Below are 24,441 nucleotides of genomic sequence, written 5' to 3'. Positions count from 1 at the left end.
ATACGACCTTAGCGCTCCATGGGCACCCCATTTTTTTTTCTCGCGAGAGGACAGCAGCCAAAAGGGCCATCATGATTTCAGGCTGCACATTTTTTCAGGCGCGGTGCCCCAAAACACACATTTTGGGGTGCTGTGAAAGATCTGCCCAATGGTCTGCTCTATAACTACCCAGGTTAAGGGGGGCAGGGGTAGCTGCCACCCCCCAAATAAATACAAATCAATATAAATCTGAGGTTCTGCCCCCTTAACAAAAGCCTGCCCCCCAAAAAAACACAAATCCTGGCTTCGCTAATAAATATTTGTTTGTTTGTTTGTTTGTTTCCCACACCTCTGGCTGGGTTTCCCCAGCCACTCTGGGCAGCTCCCGGCAAAATTAAAAGCACAATAAAACATCAAACATTAAAAACTTCCCTCTACAAGGCTGCCTTCAGATGTCTTCTAAAAGTCAGAGAGTCGCTTATTTCCTTGACATCTGATGGGAGGGCGTTCCACAGGGCGGGTACCACTACCGAGAAGGCCCTCTGCCTGGTTCCCTGTAACCTCACATCTCATAGCGAGGGAACCACCAGAAGGCCCTCGGTGCTGGACCTCAGTGTCCGGACTGAACGATGGGGGGTGGAGATGCTCCTTCAGGTATACTGGGCTGAGGCCATTTAGGGCTTTAAAGGTCCGTACCAACAGTTTGAATTGTGCTCGGAAACGTACTGGAAACCAATGTAGGTCTTTCAAGACAAGACCAGTGTTATATGGTCTCTAGGCAGCCCATGTACTTCTCCCTCTTAACTCACTTTCCCTCTTTGTGAAAGTAATGTCTGGAGAAGGCTCTGGTTTCTGTCAGTCCATCTAAGACAGTCACTATGGCCAAGAAGGAATCAGCTGACCAAGGAGCAGGGATGTGAGGCTCTTGTATACGGTATATTTGCGAGTTTGCATATTCTTTTTCTTTAAGCGTTATTTCCAGTGTCATATCCATTCTGCTTTATTTTGTTTGGAACAAGCCTATGCACTGAGAGCAGATAAGATTAATACTGCCTAATCCATGAGAGGATGTAAACTGAAAAGGATATATGAATTCATTTATTTTCATTAAACCAAGACAGCAGGAAAGTGATGTCAAAAGAGAAAGATTAATCTGCAAACAGAATAAACTGGAGGGGGTGGGGAGAGAGATGAATGCCCTGATTTGGCAAAGCGATTTTGATAGGAGACAGTTAACACATCGACTTAAATCTAATAGGGCTGAAAGAATTTTGCTAAGGTTCATGCTCAGATGATTCCTTCCCTCCCCCTCCGAGTTCAGAAGTGTGGAACTCCATCGCTCCTATTTAAATGGATTCAGATGTCCAAGGAAGGTGAACATAAAGGAAGTTTTCTGGGTGGTTGGAGTCTGGCTTTGCCCCTTGAGACCGAAACAACTGCACTTCCTTGTAAATGGCTGCCCAGGAGAAGGCAGCTGTGCTAGGCGTAGACACAACTTCCCTTAGGCACCTGAACAAAAAACATGACCTGTACCTGAGGAAGAAGAAGAAGAAGAAGAAGAAGAAGAAGAAGAAGAAGAAGAAGAAGAAGAAGAAGAAGAAGAGTTTGGATTTGATATCCCACTTTATCACTACTCGAAGGAATCTCAAAGCAGCTAACATTCTCCTTTCCCTTCCTCCCCCACAACAAACATTCTGTGATGTGTGTGGGGCTGAGAGACTTCAGAGAAGTGTGACTAGCATGGGGAGGAGCATGTGGAGGAGCGAACCTGGTTCACCAGATTACGAGTCTACCGCTCTTAACCACTGCACCACACTGGAGATGTGGGATGAAGCCCTCGGCTGCCCACCTTTCCCTGAAATGGGGGAAAGTGCCACTTGGTGTCATGCAATTCTAGAGGTGTAAGTGTGGCAATTGTTAATTACTTAATTAATCACCTTCCACATATATGAATCATGGATTGAATCATAGAATTGTAGAGTTCAGAGGGACCACAAGAGTCATCTAGTCCAACCCCCTGCAATGCAGGGATCTTTTGCCCAAAATGGGGCTCAAACCCACGACCCTGAGATTGAGAGTCTCGTGCTCTACTGACTGAGCTATTGTATGTGTGTGTGTGTGTGTGTATGAGAGAAAGATAAAAAGTACATAATTACAAGTGTACAGAGACACTAAAAAGAGACTAAAAAGAAAGGAAACAGTACTCATGTAGGAAACAAATCAGAACAACAACAACATTTATACATTACAAGAAAGTGGGTACTGTAGTTAGCCAGACCTTAACCCAATACAGTATTTACACATGGGAAAATTCAATGATATTTGGAATTCAGTACCCTGTTATTAAGGTGATGTACCAAATGCAGAACAACAAGGAAAGACCCAGTTGAAAATAGAACAAAAATGACAGCGAATGATTAGAAATAAAAACCAGACACACAACCAATACCATACAAAGCAGACATCTGTGACAAAGGAAGGCCAAGGCTGTGTACACACTGTACAGAATTCTTGGAGGGAAAGAGTGTTTCGAATGTGCTTTGAAGGTATAAAGTGTGCACAGTCATCTTGCTGAAACAAAAGAAAGTCTTCAACTCTTTCTGGAAATGGCAGGTGGGGGGCCAAACCATGTCCCACTCAGGCCTCTCCACTTGGCCCACAAGGCTGTCTCCACCAAGCCATGCCCACTTCCCCTACACCTGGCATCACAGGTGCCAGGCAGGTAAAGACTCAGGTGGGCCAAAAGCAGGTCTGGGCACTTCCCAAGGGCTGTGTCTGTTGCCTGCATGGTTTGATTTGAACTGGTCACCTGATGTTATTATAATGTCAGGTGATTGGCAGATGGGTGGCCCTTTTCTGTCCTCTATCCAGATAAGCAAGGGGCATGAACAGAGTTCAAGGACACATTCCAGCTAGACAAAAACATTTGGGGGTGAAGCAAGGCGAGAGAGGAGTGTGGCCTTGGGAGAGTTCTGAGGGCCAGATAAAGCCGCATTTGGCCCCAGAACCAAGGCTCCCTCCTCCTGCTTTAAAGTGACTTCTACACTATATAACATATATTAATAAGAACCCTGTGGGGGATTTACGATCAACTGGAAGTTTTTATACACCGTGGTATAAAACCCGGGTTGCAAACGCCTCAGGTTACAAACACTTCAGGTTACAGACTCCGCTAACCTGGAAGTAGTACCTCGGGTTAAGAACTTTACCTCAGGATGAGAGCAGAAATCGCACGGCGGCAGCAGGAGGCCCCATTAGCTAAAGTGGTACGTCAGGTTAAGAATGGTTTCAAGTTAAGAACGGACCTCCGGAACGAAGTAAGTTCGTAACCAGAGGTACCACTGCATTCTTAAACATGAATTCTGATGTAATCAACCTGCAAGCGGCAATTGTTTTTCTCATCTCAACGAGGTATTTCCGCCCTCTGAAGGAAATGGTCTCCTGGAAACAAAAAGTCTGAGCCACCGGAAAGAATCAGATTTTCTCTCCCCAGGCAAGGCGGCTTGAACCCTCCCGAGTCTTGTTACTCCGCATCTCCAGCGAAACACATTCCCTGTCTTTCTCCGACAACGCCTGCCGACTCTTCAGAAGCAGTTGGAATTGCCAACACCAACCTTGTGATTGAGTCCAGGGGGATAAATTTTGCATCCATAATGCAACAGGTAGCAAACTTATTAAACTGCTTTTCGATATGCTGCCAATTATTTTACCACTTGCAGAAGAGTCTTTACCCTCGAGGCTGTCAGACAAATAAGCCTATCGGAATGAGTCTGATGCCGTCTGAGCTCCTGTTTTACATCTGCAGTGGTTTCTCTTCCCTCGGCTGTTTGAGAAACCAAAGGGGCGAACAAAAAGACAAAACCTTTTACAAACAAACAACTGGATGAGAAGAATCATCTCCTACTCTTCACATGCAGGATAATGGGTACCATGGAGACACAGCATAGTCTTCATATTGAGACCTAATTCAAGGACAGTCTTTGAGCATAACTGTCACAAGTGCTGTGGAGGCACGAGGTTGCATTAATGTTCAAATTTGCAGCGAGATCAGCTGTTCAGCGAAATGGTGACATCCAGGAGCGCGATTAAATTTGGGGGCTGAAATGTAAGAACATTCCGGTTACAGCAAGCGCAAAGATGTTCACGCATTCCAAAGTAGAAAGGGACGTTTCAGAAGCAGCAACCTTTTTTTACTGGGGAATTTGACGCACCGAAAAGCCGTAACTGGATTCTGACATATGGTTGCCGCCCATCCAGATTGCTCGCGGGGTGGGAATCTAATTTGACACCATCGGTGGAAAAATAAGAATGAAATTATTGCCCCATCAGTATCAGTGTCCCATCTAGTCCAGCATCCTATTATCTCAGTGGCCAACCATATTGGAAATCTACAATCTGGGTGTCACAGTATACTACCCCCCACTTGTGATTCTACAATTCTATTATTCCCAGCAACTGCAATTCAAAGGCATAGTGCCTCTGACAGCGGAGGCAGAACATAGCCATCAGAGGAGCATATCCATTCCTATCGTTCAGCTCAGACTCTGAGATCCAGCTCCGAGGGCCTTCTGGTTATTCCCTCACTGAGAGAAGTGAAGCTGCAGAGAACCAGGCAGAGGGCCTTCTCGGTTAGTGGTGCCCTCCCTGTGGAATGCCCTCCCATCAGAAGTCAAGGAGATGAGAAACTATATAACAGGCACCCCCAAACTCGGCCCTCCAGATGTTTTTGAACTACAATTCCCATCATCCCTGACCACTGGTCCTGTTAGCTAGGGATGGTGGGAGTTGTAGTCTCAAAACATCTGGAGGGCTGAGTTTGGGGGGTGCCTGCTATATAACCTTTAGAAGCCTTCTGAAGGCAGCCCTGTATAGGGAAGCTTTTTAAGGTTTAATGTTTTATAAGGTTTTTATACATGTTGGAAGCCACCCAGAGTGGGCAACCCAGTCAGATGGGCAGGGTACAAAAAATATATCGGCATGGTGGTGGTGATGGTGGTGAGTAGCCTTTCATTAGCATTAACCTCCATGAATTTGTCTTTTAAAGCCATACAAGTCAGTGCCTCTTGTGAGAGCGAATTCCTTAGTTTAAGTATGTGCTGTGTCTGTCCTGAATCTTTCAGCGTTCATCTTTGTTGGACGTCCCTTAGTTCTAGTGTGATGAAAGTGAGAAAAACTTCTCCCCATGCTGCACCCGACAAGCCAAAGGACCAGACCCAATTTTATAGCACAATGCCCTGAAAGGGATATACCAAAACCATTCTGCCCTCGGTTCCCTAGGCATGAGCATCCAACAAATTTATATCCCTGTTTCTGCCCATGAAACGAGCACTGTCTAAATTGCTGTCATTTCAGTGAGCATCCTCCATCTGTATCGCAAAGAGAGAAAAGTCGGTGGTTTTCCATGGTTGTCAAACTGATCTCTCTCCAGAACAGAAAGGAGTTGATTTCCTTCCCATGAGAACACAACTGTGCTGATTGAAAGCAAACCTCACTCCTTATTTATTTATTTTAAGGGGGGGAATAAATTCCCAGTCAGAGAAAGTGTCTAATTTTAATTTGCTATGCACTGACAATTGACTTCGTGCTGCAATTTAATGCATGTGAAGTTTTATTATAATTTACCAGGCAAAAAAGTAAACCAGAATCGAGCTCTTCATTCCAATGTCTCATTAGCATGCTCCTCTTCCTTCAAAGTTCACATGTTTGGAATATAGAGATTGTTTGGTTTATTAATTAATATTTATTCATCATCATTGTCATCTTTGCAAATAAGGGTTTGCAAAGTTGAGCAAAGGGGGGGGGGCATGCAGGAGCTCAGGAACATAGGAAGCTGCTATATTCCAAGTGAGACACTGATCCATTTAACTCTGTATTGTCCACATTGACTTTCCAGGTTTTCAGACTGATGTTTCTCCCAGTCGTCATTGGAGACATTGGGGATTGAACCTGGGACCTTTTGCATTCAAAGCAGGTGCTGTACCACTGAGCTATGTCTCTTCCATGGCTTACAGAACCACCCCTATACATGTTTACTCGTAAGTAACTCCTGCCCTTTTCAACAAGGATTACCCCTGGGCAAGTGTACACATGACTGTGGTTTTATACTACCACTGTAATGGAGATTTGCATTAAATGTTGCAAAGCACCCATTATTATTATTATTATTATTATTATTATTATTATTATTATTTAGTTATAAGATTATTGCAAGATCTAAGCAGGTGGTATAATGATAGGCAGGGTGTGGTTGTGACTACCATGAAGGAGTTGAGCAATTCTGAATTTTCCAGCACACTAATGGGCACCGTTTGATCTGTATGATGAAACAGACGGCACTATAAATACTGAAAACCAGTAGGTGCAGACCTTTGGAAAAGAGCAGGAAATAAATATTTGCCTATTAGGAAGGTAATTCTCCCTCTCCTCCTCCAAAGCAGGCGAGAGACATACTGCTTTCCTGCAAATGAATGCTGCTGTTTTGCCCAAGAGGATTTCCCAGTGAACATGTAAATTAAGCCTCATGTTTAATGGCAGGAGAGGGTGATCCATGGAAGGCTTCCTCCCCTGCTTTCAATTCACGCGAGTCCATTTATGCTATGAGGAAAAGAACCCTAGGAATTTGCAAGAGGCTTTTCCCCAGTAGGCCTTTGGCTTAGAAGCAGAATCTTAACAAATCCCACTAACAGAGCATTTGGGGAAGGGGCAGAATGTTGATAGCCTAGCAGCCTGTGCAGAATGGGAGGACTTTAAAAGAGGATTAGGCAAATTCGCAGAGGATGAGGCTAACCGAGGCTACCAGCCATAGTAGCTAGGCGCTACTTCCACAGTCTTGAGGGGAAATGGTTATGTTCTGCTTCTGCTGTCAGAGTCCATATGTCTCTGAAGGCCAGTTACTGGGAATCACAGGGGAGGAAAGGACAGCTGAAGGCCCATTGTGCTTCTTGACTGGACGGGAGACAGAGAACAGTGTGTAGAGAAAGCACACTCTCCAAGAGTCCCTGTTTTCCAGGGACAGTCTCAGATTTACAGAAGCCGTCGCAGTTTCTGATTTGATCCCGGAATGTCCCGCTTTTCCTTAGGACGTCCCTGTTTTTGTTGTAGAAATGTTGGAGGGTATGGAGTTATGCGACCCACAAGCCAAGGAGATAAGTAACTAGACAACCTTTAGAAGACATCTGAAGGCAGTCGTGAATATGGAAGTTTTAAAATGTTTTATCCATGTTGAAAGCCACCCATGGTATATGAAAATAAATAAAAAATCATAATCATCATCATTCCCTATTCTAGAACTTCCCTATTTTCATCAGAGAAATGTTGGTAGTGTTGGAGATTCATTCCCCGTGTCTGCAGTCATGAGATCATTGTCTATCACATGACGGTGTGTGTTTTCACATGACGGTGTGTGGGAAGTGACGAAGACAGGATGTTTGTGTTACTGTGTTCCGTGAAGTGGGACTACTGTCCTTTGTTCTTTCTCTTTGCTGTCTGATGCTAGAGAGAGAGGGAGCCATGTTGCAGTACTCTGTGTGTGTTTATATGTAAATAAAAGTAGATTAGCCAAAATGCTGAGTTGCTGAGTTCTGTTATACAACTGCGCAGGCTCTGCGGATCTGAAAGTGTGCTAATGCTTTTTGGCATTAGTCGCTGTGATGTTTGGGCTGAAGGAAGCTTCTGAAGATCCCGATCGCCCAGGAGGGAGGGAACGTGCCAGTCGGGCATGTCTCTCTGCCAGTGTCCTACTAATGTGTAGGAAATCCTAACAGACATGTATGTTTAAGTCTCCTAGCATACATAGGTAATAATTACACTCATTGCTCCACCCACTTTGGCCACTGCCCCCACCCACCAGTAGCATGTGGCCCTCAGAAGGTTGCCCAGAAAGGAATGCGGCACTCAGGCTAGAAAAAGTCCCCCACCTAGAGGACTAGAGACATGGCAGGCATTTTGATGGAATTCTGCTGTTGATTTGAAGCAGACTCCCATTGCCTCCCTAAAGCAGGTCACACAGCCACCTCATTACAAAGCTCCTTGGGGCCAGTGACACAGACACATTTCCTCTGGATAAATGCTGTCTCCTTTTCTGTCCACATGAGCTCCGCTATCTTTGACTACTAATTCACTTGCTTGTAAGACTTTCATTGCGCAGATGATAACCGATACCAACACCAATGTTACTTAGCAACCTGAACAGCGCTTTGGATATTTTGTTTTCTTAAAAATAATGTTGCTTTTTTTAAAAAAATAAAAAACAAAACACCACAGCACTTAATCTATCATCTGTCTAATAAAAAGGACATATTATGAATCAAACATGAATCATCTGCTATAACCAGCTTGTAAACATTCGGTATTAATGATCCCTTTCATTCACAAGTGAATTCTGAAACGCCTGGAGTGTTGGACTACGGCAATCAATTTCCTCCTCACAAAGTGAGAGGAAAGACAGCCATAGGGGGAAGAACTGGGGGCAGTAAAACACCAATAGCCACTTTTGCAGGGAGCCTGATCTGTGTAGCCTCAGGGATGGGGAACCTCAGGCCAGAGTGGGCTGAATGCAGCCCTTGAGACATCTCTATCTGGCGCTCAGGACACTGGCCAGCCACACACCCTCTCCCCAGAAAACGCACCCCTCGAGTGGTTTTGCCTGGCTGGGGTGTATTTTTGGAAACTCCGATAGTATCTCTCTGGCTTGTCTGGATGGAGGAGAATACAAAGATGATACTGATGTTCACTGTCGTGCCCCCATTTGCCTCTGATCCTGCATGGGAGTCCCCTATGGCTGCCCAGAGGGGACCATGGTCCTCGGGAGGAAAGAGCTTCCCCATCCTTGGGGATTTTATGTCAGCTGGAAGAGAAAAATCCCTCATGAAGACATGGTTGTCCCAACCACGTTGAAGCCTTCAAGCATGTGCAGCGTCAACAGATGGCTACACATCTGCACAGGCGTCCTGCGGTGGAGCCAGCAGGATGCCCAGGAGAGCATGGTGCAGCAGTGGCAGTGCTCATCTGACCTCCTGACAGACGAGGCGCTGCTTCCTTACCATGAAGGAGAGTGGGAGGTCAGCGTGGTGCTAAGGTGCCAGCAGGAGTGCTGGATGGGTTCAGCCGGTGCATTTGCACCGCACTACACCAACCTTCTTTCCCCCCTTAGTGTCAAGCAGCAATGGAAGCAACCCCACAATCAGGTGAGCACCGCCATCGCAATATAGCCACCAACGCTGAGCTTGCCTGTGTTGGAGTCCATTGCAATCATGCAAACAGCAACAGCATTTGTTTCGGTATGTTATCCTTAAGTACGTTTTGTTCTTGGGATGGGGAAGGGAAGGGGCGTGCAGAGTTTGAGTGAAACAACACAACACCAAAGGTTTGTAAAGGTAAAAGATTAAAACTGAAACCAAATTTAACAGCCTGGGAGGCGAAATCAGGTTTTATTGGTTGCAAAACCGAGGAAAAAATAATAAGGTGTTATCTCCAACAATAAGTCCCTCCCCACACACAAACTGCCTCCAGTGAGGGTGATGTTCTCCGTATCAAAATCCTGTTGGTTCACTGTCGCTGTTTTTTAAAAAAGCAACTGTGATATTCTGTAGATACCACATCTTGGATGGAATCCTAATGTAAACAAATGCCTTCCTCAGATCCCAGGATTCAGTCCCGTTTAGGAGCTATGCTGGTCGAAAACGCCAGGACTCCACCATGACAGGATTTCTTTTCACCTCATGTCCGCCTCATCTTCTGCTTCTTGGCCTGCCTCTTCATATCCTCAAGGCTCCCTGCGTCAGAACCCACCTGCCCAAGCGTCCGCACCCCTTGGAGACGGCTGGTTAGCTGGAGCAGCAGGGGGATCAGCTATAGAGGGGGCAGAAAAATGCAGTGGACCATTACAGCAACAACGGCATAATATAATCATTAAATATAGGGTAAGGAAACCTCTTTTCCTTCTTTAGCCCAAGAGTCACATTTCCTGCTGGGCAGGGGATATGTATCAGCAATGGGTGGGGACAAAGGCAAAAGTGGGTGGAGCAATTAATGTAATTTTTACCTTTGCTCAATAGACTAGTTTCTGCATCCAATGACAGCCCCTCTCTACTCTCCCATCTAGGCAAGTGAGGGGCATTAACAAACTTCAAGGACATATTCCAGTCAGGCAATGCCACTTTAGCATGGTGCCAAATGAGGCTGGTGAGGGGTATGACCTGGGGAGAGTTCCCAAGCCCCAGACAGAGAAGGCAAGAGGGGCCACATATGGCTCCTGGAAAAAAAAGAGTAAAAACTGCAACACTACTGACACTTTACACACAGAGAGAGGCACCTTACCTTATCATGGTTGTAACCAGCTAACAGAAGCAGCAGCGTTAATGGCAGGGCGATGTAAGATCCTTGTGCAATATCCTGCTCAGGCAGCTTTCTCTGCAAACAAGTCAAAGGTGTGTGGCTGTTAGTTCCTACAGAACGCTCTTAGTACAATTTGTCCCTTTGTGTGTGTGTTTTTAAAAAAGGTCTTGTGTAGCAGTTTTCCTCCCTTCCAAAGTCCTTTCGAGTAGCCTTTCCCAGTCTTTGGCCCGCCCATGTTGTTAGTCCCATCATCCCTGACCACTGGCCCAGCCGCTTAGGGATGATGGGAGTGATAGTCCAACAACATCTGGGAACCAAAGGCTGGGAAAGGCTGCTTTGGAGTTTTGTCAGGCTTGCTCAATGGAAAGGACAAGGAATATGTGCTTGACAGTCATTGCGCCTCTTCCCCTGAAATGCACAGCTGCAGGGAAGTTGCTTAATTTCATCATCATCATTATCCACTATGCACTTTGGAAAGCTGCTTGTTTGCTATGTACATCTTAAGATATTGTAACAAAATGTTGCATGGTGCTTTCGGAGATGGAGGAGTGAGTTTTCATCTATGTTTGGATATGATCGGATTTCATTTTGAATCTGCAGTTTTGAAACTGTTTATTTTTTGGGGGGGGGCAGCGGTTTCTTTGAATTGCACCAGGTACCTGGCTGTTAGATCACTTATAAAGCACCAAAAATCTTCCCTTGGAAACAAGGCAAGACCCAACTTTATTGTGAGCTAGGAAAGCAGAAGAGCTGGAAATGAAAAGGGGGCCCCAACAGAACTTTTCCTTGCACGTTTTCAGAATAGGCTGGCCCGAAGATGCTTACCGTAGGATTGAAAACCAAGGTAATGTGTTTATGGTACCCGAGGGTGGTGAATGAAACTTGAGGCAAGGTGTAGTCATACTGGGACCTGGAAAGTGTCGAGTCCAAAAGTACCACGTAATTCTGCCAATGAAAGAACAGGAGGCAACTGCTAGCGTTCAGTTTTTTTTTGGGGGGGGGGGAGATATACCCAGCCATGAGGGGCAAGCAAACGGGTCGTGGTGAAATTTGGCAAGGAGAGAAGGTCCCATTCTGCTGCTCCCCAAAACCTGGAGTCTGCATCGCTTGCATTCCCAACCTTGAGTTAATGGGCTAACAAGATAAATGCCACGATGCAAAGCTGAACAGGAGAACCTGGATCTTCCAAATTGTCTGTGCACTTAGCCCTAAGTCATGGGTCTTCAACCAGTCTGTCAGGATGCCCAGCTGGCTCCACAAAGCCACCCCAGCCAGGTCACGGTAAAGCTGTTATTGCCAAATGGGACTTTGGCTAAATCTGACCAAACCAAAAGAGCACCCCCTGTGGCATCTGGGCTAGACACATTCTTCCGATGAGACATTCATTTCATCTATTTCTACAAGTGCTGCAAAGCGGCAAGAGCCTTTTACAATCAGGAAGATATTTCTGGCTAACCGTTCGCCCCACCTTCCTACAGTACAGTGGTGCCCCGCTAGACGAAAATAATTCGTCCCGCGAAAATTTTCGTCTAGCGGGGTTTTCGTCTTGCGGAGCGGCAATGGGAGCCGCGCTCCGCAAAACGAAAAAAAAAAAAAGACGAAATTTTTTCGTCTTGCGAGGCAGCCCCATAGACTTTTTCGTCTAGCGGGGCAGCCTCCCGCTAGATGAATGCTTTCGTCTAGCGAGTTTTTCGTCTAGCGAAGCATTCGTCTAGCGGGGTACCACTGTAATGTGTGTAGCCAGGGAGGTCTCTATGGAGCAGGGAGAGAAGTGTCTACTGAGGTGGGAAACCTGGTTGCGTAGCGTTGGCCATTGTGAGTCTTGTTTTTTTAAAAAAACACAATCACTGGCTTTCAATAGCTTCTCCGTTGTTTGGCTAGGGACAAGTGTAAAAGGCACGGATGGTTTTCATCTAGTAGCAATGCTAAGGCAACACTATGGAAATGGCTCTGCGAACTGCCACTTGAGGATTAACAATGTGCCTTATTTGCACTATTAGGTATAAATCAAAAGTGAGTATGTGAAAGTGCTGCAGGCCTGGGAGTCAGAGGTGGGCCTTGGGTCTGGACCACTTGAAGACCACTGGGGCTGACAGTGGTGAGCTAGATGAACCAGTAATTTGCCTCAATATAAGGCACTTTCTGATCTTCCTACGCAGAAGTAAGGAAAATAATACCTCTCTGTCCCGGAGCAATGGTGGAAAGTGGAAGAACAGAGACTGGCCTAGTGAGACGGTGTGGACTGGGTTGTCAAGGTTCTCACTTTTGTAAAGCTTCACCTGTGAAGGGAGAAGACAGAGAAAAAGGCATGCGGCCTTTAGTGGGATGGTTAAGATGGCGGCAATCTCACCCCCCTCCTCAGCTCTGTCTCTTCCCAAGGCCCTTTGCTCTAACTGCAGAGTTGCCAACATGGTATCCATGGGTGCCAGAAAATATTCCCTCAAAAATTCACAATGCACAAGAATGAAGAGGGGTTACCTTTAAGAAATCCACGCCGGGTGTGTGTGTGTGTGTCACATTGAGGAATCTCAAAAACAAGAGGAAAGGTGCACTTACCCATAATGTTGGCAGATGCTCCGAGGAAGTGATCACGTTGCCACTCAGATCAAATTGGTTAATTTGGCGGAAAGCGATGATATTCACGTCCTCAATGTCATGGCTGCCAACCTACAATATGGAAGGTGGGGTGGGGGGTGGGGAGGAAGGTTCCTTTAACACCGGCCAGATGGGAGGCTTCGGATTAAATATGCTGCTCATATCAGCTCTCTGATCAGCTCCCTCGGCCGTAAAAATGAACATTCATGCTGCATTTCAGGCACTGCTGAAAAATATGTCCTCCTTCGTGTATGGGGGCGGGGGGGGGGGGAGTGCCATGCACTAATCAGCTTTTTTGGAGGAGAACCGGGTATGAGTTCCCTCAAATGTATTCCTCAGACTCAACTCCTAAAACTGAAATAAGGAATTAGGCAGCAATTGCCGGTGATTTTCCCACCTCTGATTCCGTTACAAAAGGGCTGTGATCTAGAATGCTAAAACGAAAGCACGATACTCCCTTAATGCTAGAACCCAGGATCACCCCAGGAAGGTAAATGATACGATTGTCTGTGATCATACCATAGTAGTTGTTCACGCAGAACATGAAGTATAGAATTTGCTATTGCTGGGCTTGGTGATTGTCACCAACGTGGATGTCTTTTAAAGGGCACTGATTCATGGAAAAGAGGCATACCAATGGCCGTTAGCGACAATGGCTACACAGGAAGCTGCCTTATCATGACTCAGCAGATTAGTCCACCTGGAACAGTCTTGCCCACATGGACTGGCAGCAGGGTTTCACAGAGTCAGGTGTCTCCCAGCCCTACCTGGAGATGCTGGGGATTCAACTTGGGACCTTCTTAGATGAGAAGAGCTACTGCTGGAACAGGCCAAAGGCATCCTGTTCTCACCATGGCCAACCAGGTGCCTGTAGGAAGGCTGCAACCAAGATCTCAGTGCAACAGCGCTCTCCCTGCTTGTGACACCCCACAGGTGGTATTCAGAGGCACAGTGACTCTGGACAGTAGAGGCAGAACTTCCATCACCATGGCTAGTGGATACCAGCAGGCTCAGCCTCCCTAAATCTGTCTCATCCTTTTCTAAACTGATACGAATCGGTGGCCGTTGCTGCATCATGCGGGAGCAAATTTCAAAACTGCTGCAATGCACCTTGAGACAGCAGGGAGGAGAAGGATATAAACAGAACATCGATTGCACCTCCCTCTGCCAGAACGGGTAATTTTTTTAGACCAGAGGTCCCCCAACCTCTGCTCATGGGTTATGGGTGGAGAAAGGAGAATGAAATCCTCTTGCCCACTTTTGCCATGCACGATAAACCATTTTATAAACCTTGTGTTGTGTCCCCCTCCTCCTCTCCCCTGAGCTGCCTTTTCCCCCAAAACCAAAAAAGAAGACCCCAAACAATCTCAGTTCGAAGATAATTATTTTACTATTTATACCCCACACAACTGACTGGGTTGCCCCAGACGCTCTGGGCGGCTTCCAACAAATATAAAACCCTAATAAAACATCAAACATTAAAAACTTCCCTATGGAAGAGCTGCCTTCTAAAAGTTGTATAGCTACCGTATTTATCTCTGATGCTCTGATCTATTCCGCCTGCCCCTTATTCCTTACTCAGTGGGCCTCTGCAAATGACTGGGCTTCCCAAATGGTGATTATAAATGGTCTGTATAATTCCTGATGTTTCTCTCTCTCTCTCTCTTTTATGGTCTGAAAACTCTGCATGAAACTAAATAGACTGTGAATTCAGTAGTCCAAAAACTGTCTTGTTGCTTTTTGCTTGACCAGGCTGAACAGAAGCCTCTTGCATGGAAAAACTGTTTGAATGTAGAAATGCAGTCCTTCCTTGCTAGTGACCTATGAAACCTTCTCCCCCGCCCATGTCCTTTGGTGACCATTTAAGCTGGCTTCTGTGGTATGGCCTTATTACCCCAGTTAGGTAGATGCTCGGAGAGGATTCTGTCCATTGTAGCAAAAGCAGAGCGCGGAATTCACTCAGGGTCTAAAATCAGGCTTCCCCAACCTGGTGCCCTCCAGATGTTGGTGGACACTTGAGTGCATCCAGCCCAGCCAGTGTGGCCGATTGTCAGGGATGAGGATGGCTGGGAATCCAAAGCGCTTTGGGTTGTAGGCAACCAGGTTTTAACTCAAGAGTTATGCCCACTGAAATGACTGGACCTTAGTCATCTTTATTCCTTTCAATGGGTTTACATGAAGTAGCCCTGGATACAACCCTTGGAAGTCATGCAGGCCCCATCCGCACTGTACATTTAAAACAGTATCATAACACTTTAAACTGTTATGGCTTCCCCGCAAAGGATCCTGGGAAGGGTAGTTTGGGAAGACTGCTGAGACCTCCTATTCCCCTGACAAGAGTTACAATTCCTGGGTTAGATGAAACTTTGGCACAGCAGACATTCTTACATTCTTGTTAACCGTGATAGCTGAGCAAAACCTCCAGATTTAGGGGTAATGTACCTTGGAATGCCAGTTGAAGGAGGACAAAAAAGGGAGTGGGCTATCCCCTCCATGTCCAGCTTTTGGGATTCCAGAAATCTGTAAAGTAAGGTGTTGGAGTAGACAGACCAAATTCTGATCTAGCTAGGTTTTTCTTATGCTGTTAACCGAAAGATTTCCTAGAATGTTAACAGCCGTGCGCACAGAACGGCAGGTGAACAAGCTGTTAAATTTAAAGGTGGGAGAATCGCAGCATTTACACACACACAAAACTGGTAGTAGTAGAAAACCGGCTTCAAAGTGAGTGAGCAACATCAGGCCATGTCTCCAAAAATCAATGAAGCAACATACCAAGCATTTTGGGCATTATGTTGCCGCATCTACAACAACCTTGTAGGGTAGGGCAGCAGCAGACGCTGCAGGGCACCCCAATTCATAAGTCAATCTCTTGCAGAGTAATCCTATGTGTGTCTATCCGAAGGAACCCCCACTGCATTCAACGGGACTTGTACGCACAGAAGCAAGGGCGGGGAACCTGGGGCTTTCCTGATGCTGCCAGCTTACAACTCCCAGCATCCTTCAGTATCAGCCATGCTGGCTGGGCTGAAAGGAGCTGGAATCTGCTGACCAATGGAGAACACCAATAGCCTGATTTGAAGATAAGAACACGCATTTGAAAGGAAGACCTGGGGTTTCTACCTAACGCTGCCCCTACTCAGAGTAGACCCACTGAAATGAATGTGCATGGCTAACTTGGATCTGCTCATTTCAATCTGTCTGCTGAATGCAGACTTTTAACCACTCTTGATTCCCACCCAAGGTCAACATTTGTATTCCCAGGAGTGAAACTATCCCACTGCCCTTGAGCTCATCATCATATATACTGTGCTGTTATGGGTAGCAGCATCCCCTTAACCCAGAAAATCAGACCTTTGGTTCCAAGAGCGGCTTACCTCGATTGCAAAGTGCTGCGGAAGGGCTCTTTCGATGTGATCGTTGCCTTCAGCCTTCAGCTGGATGTGATACACGCAGGCCGGCTTAAAAGAAAAAGGAGAGGATCAATCTGGTGACATTGATTTGAACAATACCATTAAGGCGGAAAACCCTACGATTCCAATTCTAAACAACCAATGACAGCCATCAGGTTTCTACCCAAAATGTAACTGAAGAAACTCAAATTTATTATGGCCATCCAGAATTTTGGGGGAAGTGGCAGAGCACCTGCTTGGCAATCGGAAGGAAGGTTGCAGGTTCAATCCCTAGCATCTCCAGGTTGGGCTGGGGAGAGGCAACTGACATTATCCTGGCCGTTGGAAATACTGGCTGGAGGTCCTAATTCTTCAGGGGATGAGACTGAGTGAGCTGCTTGAAACTGAGCTCTAACCACACGACACCTTTAAAGCACTAAGATACCACAGTCAGGGATCCACTTTCAGAATCCTGGGAAGTGCAGTTTGCTAAGCGTGAAAGGGAGTTGTTGTTAGGAGAACCCTATCCACCCCCCTCAAAACTACAGTTCCCAGAATTCAAAGGGAAGAGGGAGGGAGTGACTGTCAAACCACTCTGGGAACTGTAGCTCTGTGAGGGGACAACTATTAGCACCCTTAACAAACTACTACCATTAACATAATACAGGCACCCCCCAAACTTGGCCCTCCAGATGTTTTGGGACTACAACTCCCATGATCCCTAGCTAACAGGACCAGTGGTCAGGGATGATGGGAATTGTAGTCCCAAAACATCTGGAGGGCCGAGTTTGGGGATGCCTGACATAATACTTTGAGGGAAGCCATGGTAGCAGAGAATCAAGAGTTTGAAGGGATCCTGAGGATCTTCTCAGGGATATTGCAGCTGCCCCATCTGGGATTCGAACCTGCAACCTTGGCACTATCAGCACCATGCTCTAACCAATGGAGCTATCCAGGCCTGGATACTGCTTTGAATGCATAGTGCAGATGAAGCCTTAGCCAGGCACAAATCGAGTGGTCTACAAATCAATCCCTCTTCCCAGGGAACTATGGGAATGGTAGCTCTGTGAGGGAAGAAGGGGTCTCCTAAACACTCTCAGCACCCTTCAGAAAACTACAGTTCCCATGATTCTTTTGGAGGAAGCCATGGCTGCTTAAAGTGGTATGATACTGCTCGGAATGAACAGTGCAGATGCAGCCTTGGAGAGGCCAAGGATTGGACCACCTGCATGCAGGGCTGTGTGCTGTGAATTATTGGAAATCAAACATCACCACACACACCCCCGTTCAAGCCAGCAGCCCCCGCAGCCTGAACTTACCAGCAGCCCCCGCAGCCTGAACTTGCCCTCTTCATCCGTCACGGTGTCTTCTCCATACACGCCACACTCTCCCTGCCCAACGGCTTCCACTGAAATGCCTTGCTCGGGTTCACCGTTTAGAGATGAAACAGTACCGTAGCAGCTGGAGAAAAGAGAATGAAAGAGTGCTCAGTTTCCATGGGGAAGAGGCTGGAAAGAACATGAACTCCATGGGAGTGAAGAAACATTCAGCGGGGGGGGGGGAGTTAGCAAGGGAGCTTGGGCATCTGTGCAGGCCATACTCAAAGCCTGCAGTCAACCCCATGCAAGGCAAAATTTGCCCAATGGCATTTTAAAACAGAGGGGCATCTCACATCTACCAACCTGTACGCCGTCCTGTAGCCAACTATTGTGATCTTCAGGTTTTGCCCTTCCTGCACTTCGATCATTTGAGACGAGGGCTTGAAGCGAAATTCCTTCATCATGGGCTTGAAATAGTACTGCCCTGGGCTCTGCAAGAGGCATCAAACAAGGGGCCATTATTTCACTCTGCTCCAGGCCTTCTGTACTGACACAAGAATGTAAGAAGAGTCCTGCTGGATCAGGCCCATCTAGTCGGGCGACCAGCTCTGATAGCGACCAACCAGATGCCCCAAAGGGAACCGCAGAATCAAGAGAGCCCCACGTTGGGCAAAAGTTTCCCACATTGCACGGGGTTGGACTTGATGACCCTTGTGGCCCCTTCCAACTCTACGATTCCATGAATGCAACAGCATTCTACCGACTTGCAATTCTCATCAGCTGGTAATAAGAGGCATGTTGCCTCTGAGCAGGAGGGGAGGCAGCGTAATTTAATGGCCTAACGGTCTTTTTCGAAGAGCAGCTTACGCAGAAGCTGAGACAAAGCACCGCGGCACTTCTCCCCCCCCCCCCCACTTGTCTTCTGGGCTTGCAGGAGACGATCCGCTTCCGGCCAAGCCTTATGAACTAAGCCCTGGGAGGACACGTTGGGATTTCGAGATCAAAGCCAGCATGTAGCGAAAGAGAAATGTGTCCTTGCCTGGCTCCGGCAAGCGTTGAGTGCCCAGGAGATTAGAGGTTTATAGAACAGCAAGGCTAAAGACGGATCTTTCAAACTCCTACAAGCTATTTCATATACAGGAGTGCATTCAGACACTCACAGGGAACAAGCTCTCCCTCATCGCTCATGGGTACATCGTCTATGAGGTATATCTGTGAGGTTTGAATACTCTTATCGGGCGTAAGACAGCTTCCGACAGGATGCAGGAAGCTAACAAAGTGGGTCAGAACACAGGAGCCTGCTGGATCAGGCCAATGACCCATCTGGTCCAGAATCCTGTTCCCACAGTGGCCAATCAGATGCCTATGGGAAGTCCACAAGCAGGACCTGAGCACAAGAGCCCTCTTCCTGTCAGGGGAACCTCCGGAGGCAGTGGAGAGCCAGCAGAGACGGAGGGAGGGACCCCTGATGCTGAGAGTACCCAGCACCGCCCGAGAAGCCGTGAGACATCCTGTGGGAGCGAGAAACAGGAAAAGAGCTCCGTGGTGGAAGGGCTGTCGGATGTTGCGGGGTCCGAACACCCAATAAGCAGTTCAGGAACGGAGCGGGAGCTGGTAGTCCCGTGGCCCCAATTATGTAGGGGGCTCAAACGGAAGGAGGAAAGGAGGAGACTTGGGGTCCCGAGGTTTCTCTGCTGGAGGCGCCACTTCCGGGATCTGAGAGTGACTAAGGCGGTCATGGAATTTTGAGCTCTGTTTGTACATATCTGTATAATAAGCTGATGTAAATATACAGATCCCGAGTCACCGCGTTTTACTCGTGAGGAGCACAATAATCCCCTACACGCCCCTCTTGTGGTTTCCAGCAACTGTTATTCAGAAGCATTTCTGCCTTTGACAATGGAGGCAGAACATAGCCTCTATCCTCTTTCAAAAGCCACCCATGTTGGTGGCCATCTCTGCCTTTTGTGGGAGCAAAGTCAACAGTTTGAATATGCGCCGAGTGAATAAGTGTATGTATAAATAATAAAACCATCAACATCAGGCCTCTAATGATTTTTCAGAGAGCAGAACCAAAAGAACAGCTGTGGACGTAACCCTACCAAGTTGGGGAAAGTCAGCATTCCGTTGTCCTGAGTCAGGAGGTTTGAGCGGAAGACGCCTCCACTGAGGGACAGGAGGACTCCCGCAAGGGGATGGTCATCTTCTGATTTAATCTGTTTAAAATGAAAAAAAAGAAAAGCGATGCAATACCACGTACCCAAACAGCAGCTGACAACAGAGCACAGGTGTGTTACCCTCAGATAAATGGAGAGCCACCAAGTGGAGAGATGTATTCACCTCTTTGGCCTCCCATAAAATTTGGCGCTGTGTGTGCCTCATTCTCCTCAAGCAACGTTTTCCCCTTCCGCCCTCTGCCCATGTGAATTCTCTAGCGAAGGAACAACTCTGCTGAGGTTCCAGAGGACACGGAGGACGTTACCTCAAAAGTGACTCCGGCAAGAGCGAAAGCTTTGAAGTCCCCAACGGTCCCTTCCACGGCACTCAACACAAAGCCTTCCTTCTGAGCGGTGACAGTGTATTCCAGGTCACTGTGAAGAGGCCCCACGCTTCAAAAATAAAGGGAACGTAAGAAGGTAAGAGCCTGCTGGATCAAGACAAAGGCCCACCCAGTCTGGCATCCTGTTCTCGGTATCCGTCCAGATGCTTGGAGGAAACTCCCAAGCAGAACCAGAACACAAAGAGTACAAGAGGAAACCGTGGCACGGGCAGGAATTTACCAGCCACAACACTGTCAGAAGGCCTCTGGTTTAATGGGAATCCCAAGGCAGTCAAATGATCACGGTAACCCTATACAGAACTGGTCTATTTGTCCTACAAATAGCCTCAGCTTCCAACTCTTTGCCCCGGGGCCATATGTTCCAAGGCCCTGCTTTGCAGATCTGGGCAGCTTAACCCAAGAAGACGTCAGGTGGGATTCAGTTGGGGGGGGGGGGGAATCTGCCCTTGTATGGGAATGACCTCCCTGCCCCTCCCCTGAGAAACAAACAAACAAACAAACACAGTCCTGGGGAATAAGGGACCCTTAGAAACTGTGAGGGGACTGCAAAAGGAAGACAGACAGCCAAACTGTAGACATGCTCTCTGGTAAGAGCCGAGGTGCCTGGAGTTGGCCTCTGGACCCAAACCCCTGGGAGTTGGCCGTAAGAGCTTACCTGTATGAACCTTTGTCGTCTGTGAAAACCGTGATGAGCGGCGACGGCGCTCCCTTTTCGCTAATGACAATCTCGACACCCTCCAGCTCGGGATGGATTTGCCCTTCCAGGAACAAGCCTGCTTTGCCATGTATTTCTATCAGCTTTCCGGGGCAGCTCTCTTAAATTGAGGAGGGGAAGGAAAAGAGAGGGGAAAGTTAGGGACTTAAAAATTATGGAAACTCCCTAACTCCCTCCTGGGGGGGGGGGATCATTTCATCCTCTTATTATCTTCTGTGAGATAGTGAACAGCTTTTTTATTATTTCTTTCTGTTTAGGAAGGCCTCTGGACCATAAATGGCCACATGCCTTTTCGATTTTCATTGCCAAAGCTGAATTACTGTTACTTCTAACGGTTGCTATATTTAGACCTTTTCCCTCTGATCTGCTGGATCAGGCCGAAGGTCTACCTCATAGAATCGGAAGGGGCTCACCAAGGGTCATCTAGAACCAACTCCCTGCAATGCAGGAATCACAGCTAGAGAATCCCTGGCTGGTGGCCACCCAACTTCTGTTTAAAAGCCTCCAATGAAGGAGAGGAAGTCCATCCGCTGTTGATGAGTTCTTGCCAGCAGAAAGTTCTTCCTAATGCTTATTTGGAATCTCCTTTCTTGCAACTTTAATCCACTGGTTCGGGTCCTGCCCAGTGGAGAAGCAGGTCCACTGTCCTGTTCTCACAGTGGCCAAGCCAATGGAAGCCTGCTGTTTTAGTGTTTTATCTTTGCTGCATTAACGGCATTGGCCCCTTCCTGTTACAGCCTCCTAGTCCATTGTCCCAGGTTTAGTCGCTCAACCCACTGAGCTGTGCAGAGCCACCAGCAACTTCCCAGCGCTGAGCTACAGCCAAGATTTACCTCCACTGACAACCGTTTCTATTGAAGGTGGGTAGAAAAGGAGCTCTTTCGAGGATGGCGTCACCGTGATTTTCTCCCCAGACCTGGAAAAAGAACCATAAAAGAACATGGGAGCTGGAACTGGATGGTTGAGTCCAAACAGCTGTCTCAAGATGGACAATGCTAAAGGACGGGTAACCTTTCTCAGCCTGAGGGTTGCATTCCCTCCTGGGCAGCCTTTCCGAGGGAAGCATGTCTGGGCGGGGCCAGAGGGAAAAGAGGGTGGAGCAACAAACACAAATTTCAACTTTATGCAATAGCCTGGTTTTCGCACACATTCAAACACCCCTCTCTGTCCTCCATCCTGGAAAGCAAGAGGCACAATCGGAATTCGAGGGCGAATCTAGAAAGCCTGCCTGCCTTGGGAATGGGGCCACCACAAAAGAGGCGACGCCAAAGGGTGTCGTCCCTTTGGGGGTGACACTTCGGGAGGCAGGAATGAGGGTGTGGTAAGGTTAATGTTTTTAAGGGGGACATGGATGTTTCAAATGCTTCTTTGATTGCTGAGTGTATAAGTCGTATACACTAGTATTGTTAATCGTTTTAATTATTTTTATTATGTATTTTGAGTTTTCTACATTGAAAGTTTATATTGTCAGCTACCACGAGACCTACAGGTATAAATAAGGTGGTATACAAATTTAATAAATAAATAAAACACTTGGGGTGCAAAGCAGGGCCAGGGAGGGGTGTGACCTAGCAAGAGTGCCAAGGGCCAAACAGAGAGACCTAGAGCGCTACATTTGGCCCCGAGGCCTGAGGTTCCCAACCCCCCCTGTGTGCTGAAGCCTGAAGAGACAGCAGTTCAAACTTTCCTCAAAAGCTTCTATAACAACAAGAAAAAGGACCACTCTGGGCTGAAGACAAACGCACCTTGCCCAGTAGGAAAACTCATAGTGGAATGGCCCTTGTAGTTCCTCCACCATTTCCTGCACTGGAGGCTCAGATCCTTCCTCTTCTAGGCCTTTCTTCTCCCTCTCCTGCCTGCGGGCCTCAATCTCGGCCAGCTGTTGCTCCCGACGCAGCTCCTGCTGAGATTTCAGGGGGCCAAGCACCAGGTCCGGTTCGCTGTCGATCGAGGATCTGAGAAAACACAACAAGAGAATGAATCGTCTGAATGCAAAACTGGCAGGGGAAATGGCCGCCAAGGGGAAGATATTGAAAGGGCCCCTTCATTTCGTTCATCGGGGGCATAAAACGGGAACAGGGAACCTGAAACCCTCCAAACATTGCTGGACTGCAGCTCCCATCATTCCTGACCACTGGATACAAAGGCTGTGGTCTACTGGATCTGTAGTCCAGAAACACCTGGCCATGGGTTCCCCAACGCTGGGACAGAGGATCCTTTTGGATGGCCTGGGGCACGTTCAGGCTCAGCACCTGGCTGAGGCCAATTTCTGCCCAAGAGACTGGGTGGCGGCCGGCACTCCATAATATGCAGTACTGAGCTAGTCAGACCAGCAGTCTGATCCACAGCATACAATTTTAAAGCATTCTTATGCCATTTTCAACAAGCATGGAGAATCCCCAGGACTTTAACAAAGTACAGTTCCCAGGATTCTCCACAACGGTTTACAGTTGCGTAAGAATGCTTCAAATGCATTGTGTGGGTGTGGATGTGGACTAGGATATTTCCCTTAATAATATTCCTATAGCTCCTGAGATGCCTCGGTTCCGGGAGTCCACTCGACTCCCCAAACTGTTCGAAAACCAAGGTGTGGCTTCCGATTGATGCAGGAGCTTCCCGCACTCAAGCAGAAGCCACGGAGGACGTTCAGCTTCCGGAAAAAAATTCACAAACCGGGACACTTACTTCCGGGTTTTGCGGCGTTCGGGAGCCAATTTGTTCGGCAACTAAGCCATTCGAGAACCAAGGTAGTTCACAAGTTGTGCAAGGTTGAAGCGTGTTATGACGACTACCACCCTCAAAGAGAGCACTCTAGTGCTGTAGGCCCTGAAATATGAAACAGCCATCGTGCTCTCTAGAGCAGCAGAGTCCTAGAATCATAGAATTGTACAGTTGGAAGGGACCATCAGGGTCATCTAGTCCAACCCCCTGCAATGCAGGAATCCTTTTGCCCAACACGGGGCTTAAACCCACGGCCCTGAGATTAAGAGTCTCAGGGGGCCACTTTTAACCCAAACACGCATTTGGGGACCCATTTCTTAATCTTTTGCCATATATCTGAATGTGGAAGGTTGTGCTCTGCGGATCAGGCTGTGACCCATCAGCTGAAGACCAGTGCCATTATGAAGAGACATATCCTTTTTAGCTCTAGAGAGATTAGGTGCACAACTGTTTCAACTCATGGATGTCCCATAGAATAAAGGGTATGTGGAACTTTTGGAAACTTCTACACGTGTTAAAAAACAAAACAAAAAACGCTTCTCCCAAGCATCTGCAACCCACTAGCCACACAAGACAACAAACATTTGTTAAAATTTGGTAATTCAAGGGTAGTCTTTGCAACGCCAAATTTCTTACTTTATGGTAACCATCACATCCATCAATTTATCGGCTGTTATAGTTCCAAGGACATGGTGACGAATTGCAGTCAGAGTCAGGATACTCGGAGCAGATCTGGAACCAAAAAAGGGGAGGGCACTTAAAATGGATCCTAACAACCACCCGTTGCTTTCCATTCCACTCTATGAAAGGAATAGGATTTTCAGGCAT

The 24,441-nt window shown here is 47.3% G+C and overlaps 1 protein-coding gene across 1 annotated transcript in view; it reads right to left on the bottom strand.

Annotated features, from left to right (window-relative positions):
- Positions 1 to 9,378: 9,378 nt before the first annotated feature.
- Positions 9,379 to 24,441, bottom strand: part of LOC117056347 (nodal modulator 1-like) — a 33,667-nt gene continuing 18,604 nt past the window's right edge. Inside the window, exons 18-31 of the mRNA XM_033166580.1 lie at positions 24,250 to 24,345; positions 22,638 to 22,847; positions 21,726 to 21,808; positions 20,833 to 20,992; positions 20,100 to 20,226; positions 19,720 to 19,833; positions 17,981 to 18,108; positions 17,618 to 17,759; positions 16,284 to 16,367; positions 12,871 to 12,981; positions 12,492 to 12,593; positions 11,140 to 11,259; positions 10,297 to 10,389; positions 9,379 to 9,828 (exon numbers count right to left, since the gene is read on the bottom strand). Of these exons, the coding sequence (XP_033022471.1) occupies positions 9,697 to 9,828; positions 10,297 to 10,389; positions 11,140 to 11,259; positions 12,492 to 12,593; positions 12,871 to 12,981; positions 16,284 to 16,367; positions 17,618 to 17,759; positions 17,981 to 18,108; positions 19,720 to 19,833; positions 20,100 to 20,226; positions 20,833 to 20,992; positions 21,726 to 21,808; positions 22,638 to 22,847; positions 24,250 to 24,345 (1,702 nt within the window). The 3' untranslated portion in view covers positions 9,379 to 9,696. The remainder of the gene's footprint in view (positions 9,829 to 10,296; positions 10,390 to 11,139; positions 11,260 to 12,491; positions 12,594 to 12,870; positions 12,982 to 16,283; positions 16,368 to 17,617; positions 17,760 to 17,980; positions 18,109 to 19,719; positions 19,834 to 20,099; positions 20,227 to 20,832; positions 20,993 to 21,725; positions 21,809 to 22,637; positions 22,848 to 24,249; positions 24,346 to 24,441) is intronic.

This window comes from Lacerta agilis, chromosome 13, assembly GCF_009819535.1.
Source record: "Lacerta agilis isolate rLacAgi1 chromosome 13, rLacAgi1.pri, whole genome shotgun sequence".
Classification (NCBI taxonomy): domain Eukaryota; kingdom Metazoa; phylum Chordata; class Lepidosauria; order Squamata; family Lacertidae; genus Lacerta; species Lacerta agilis.
This window is presented reverse-complemented; position numbering and strand designations above follow the sequence as displayed.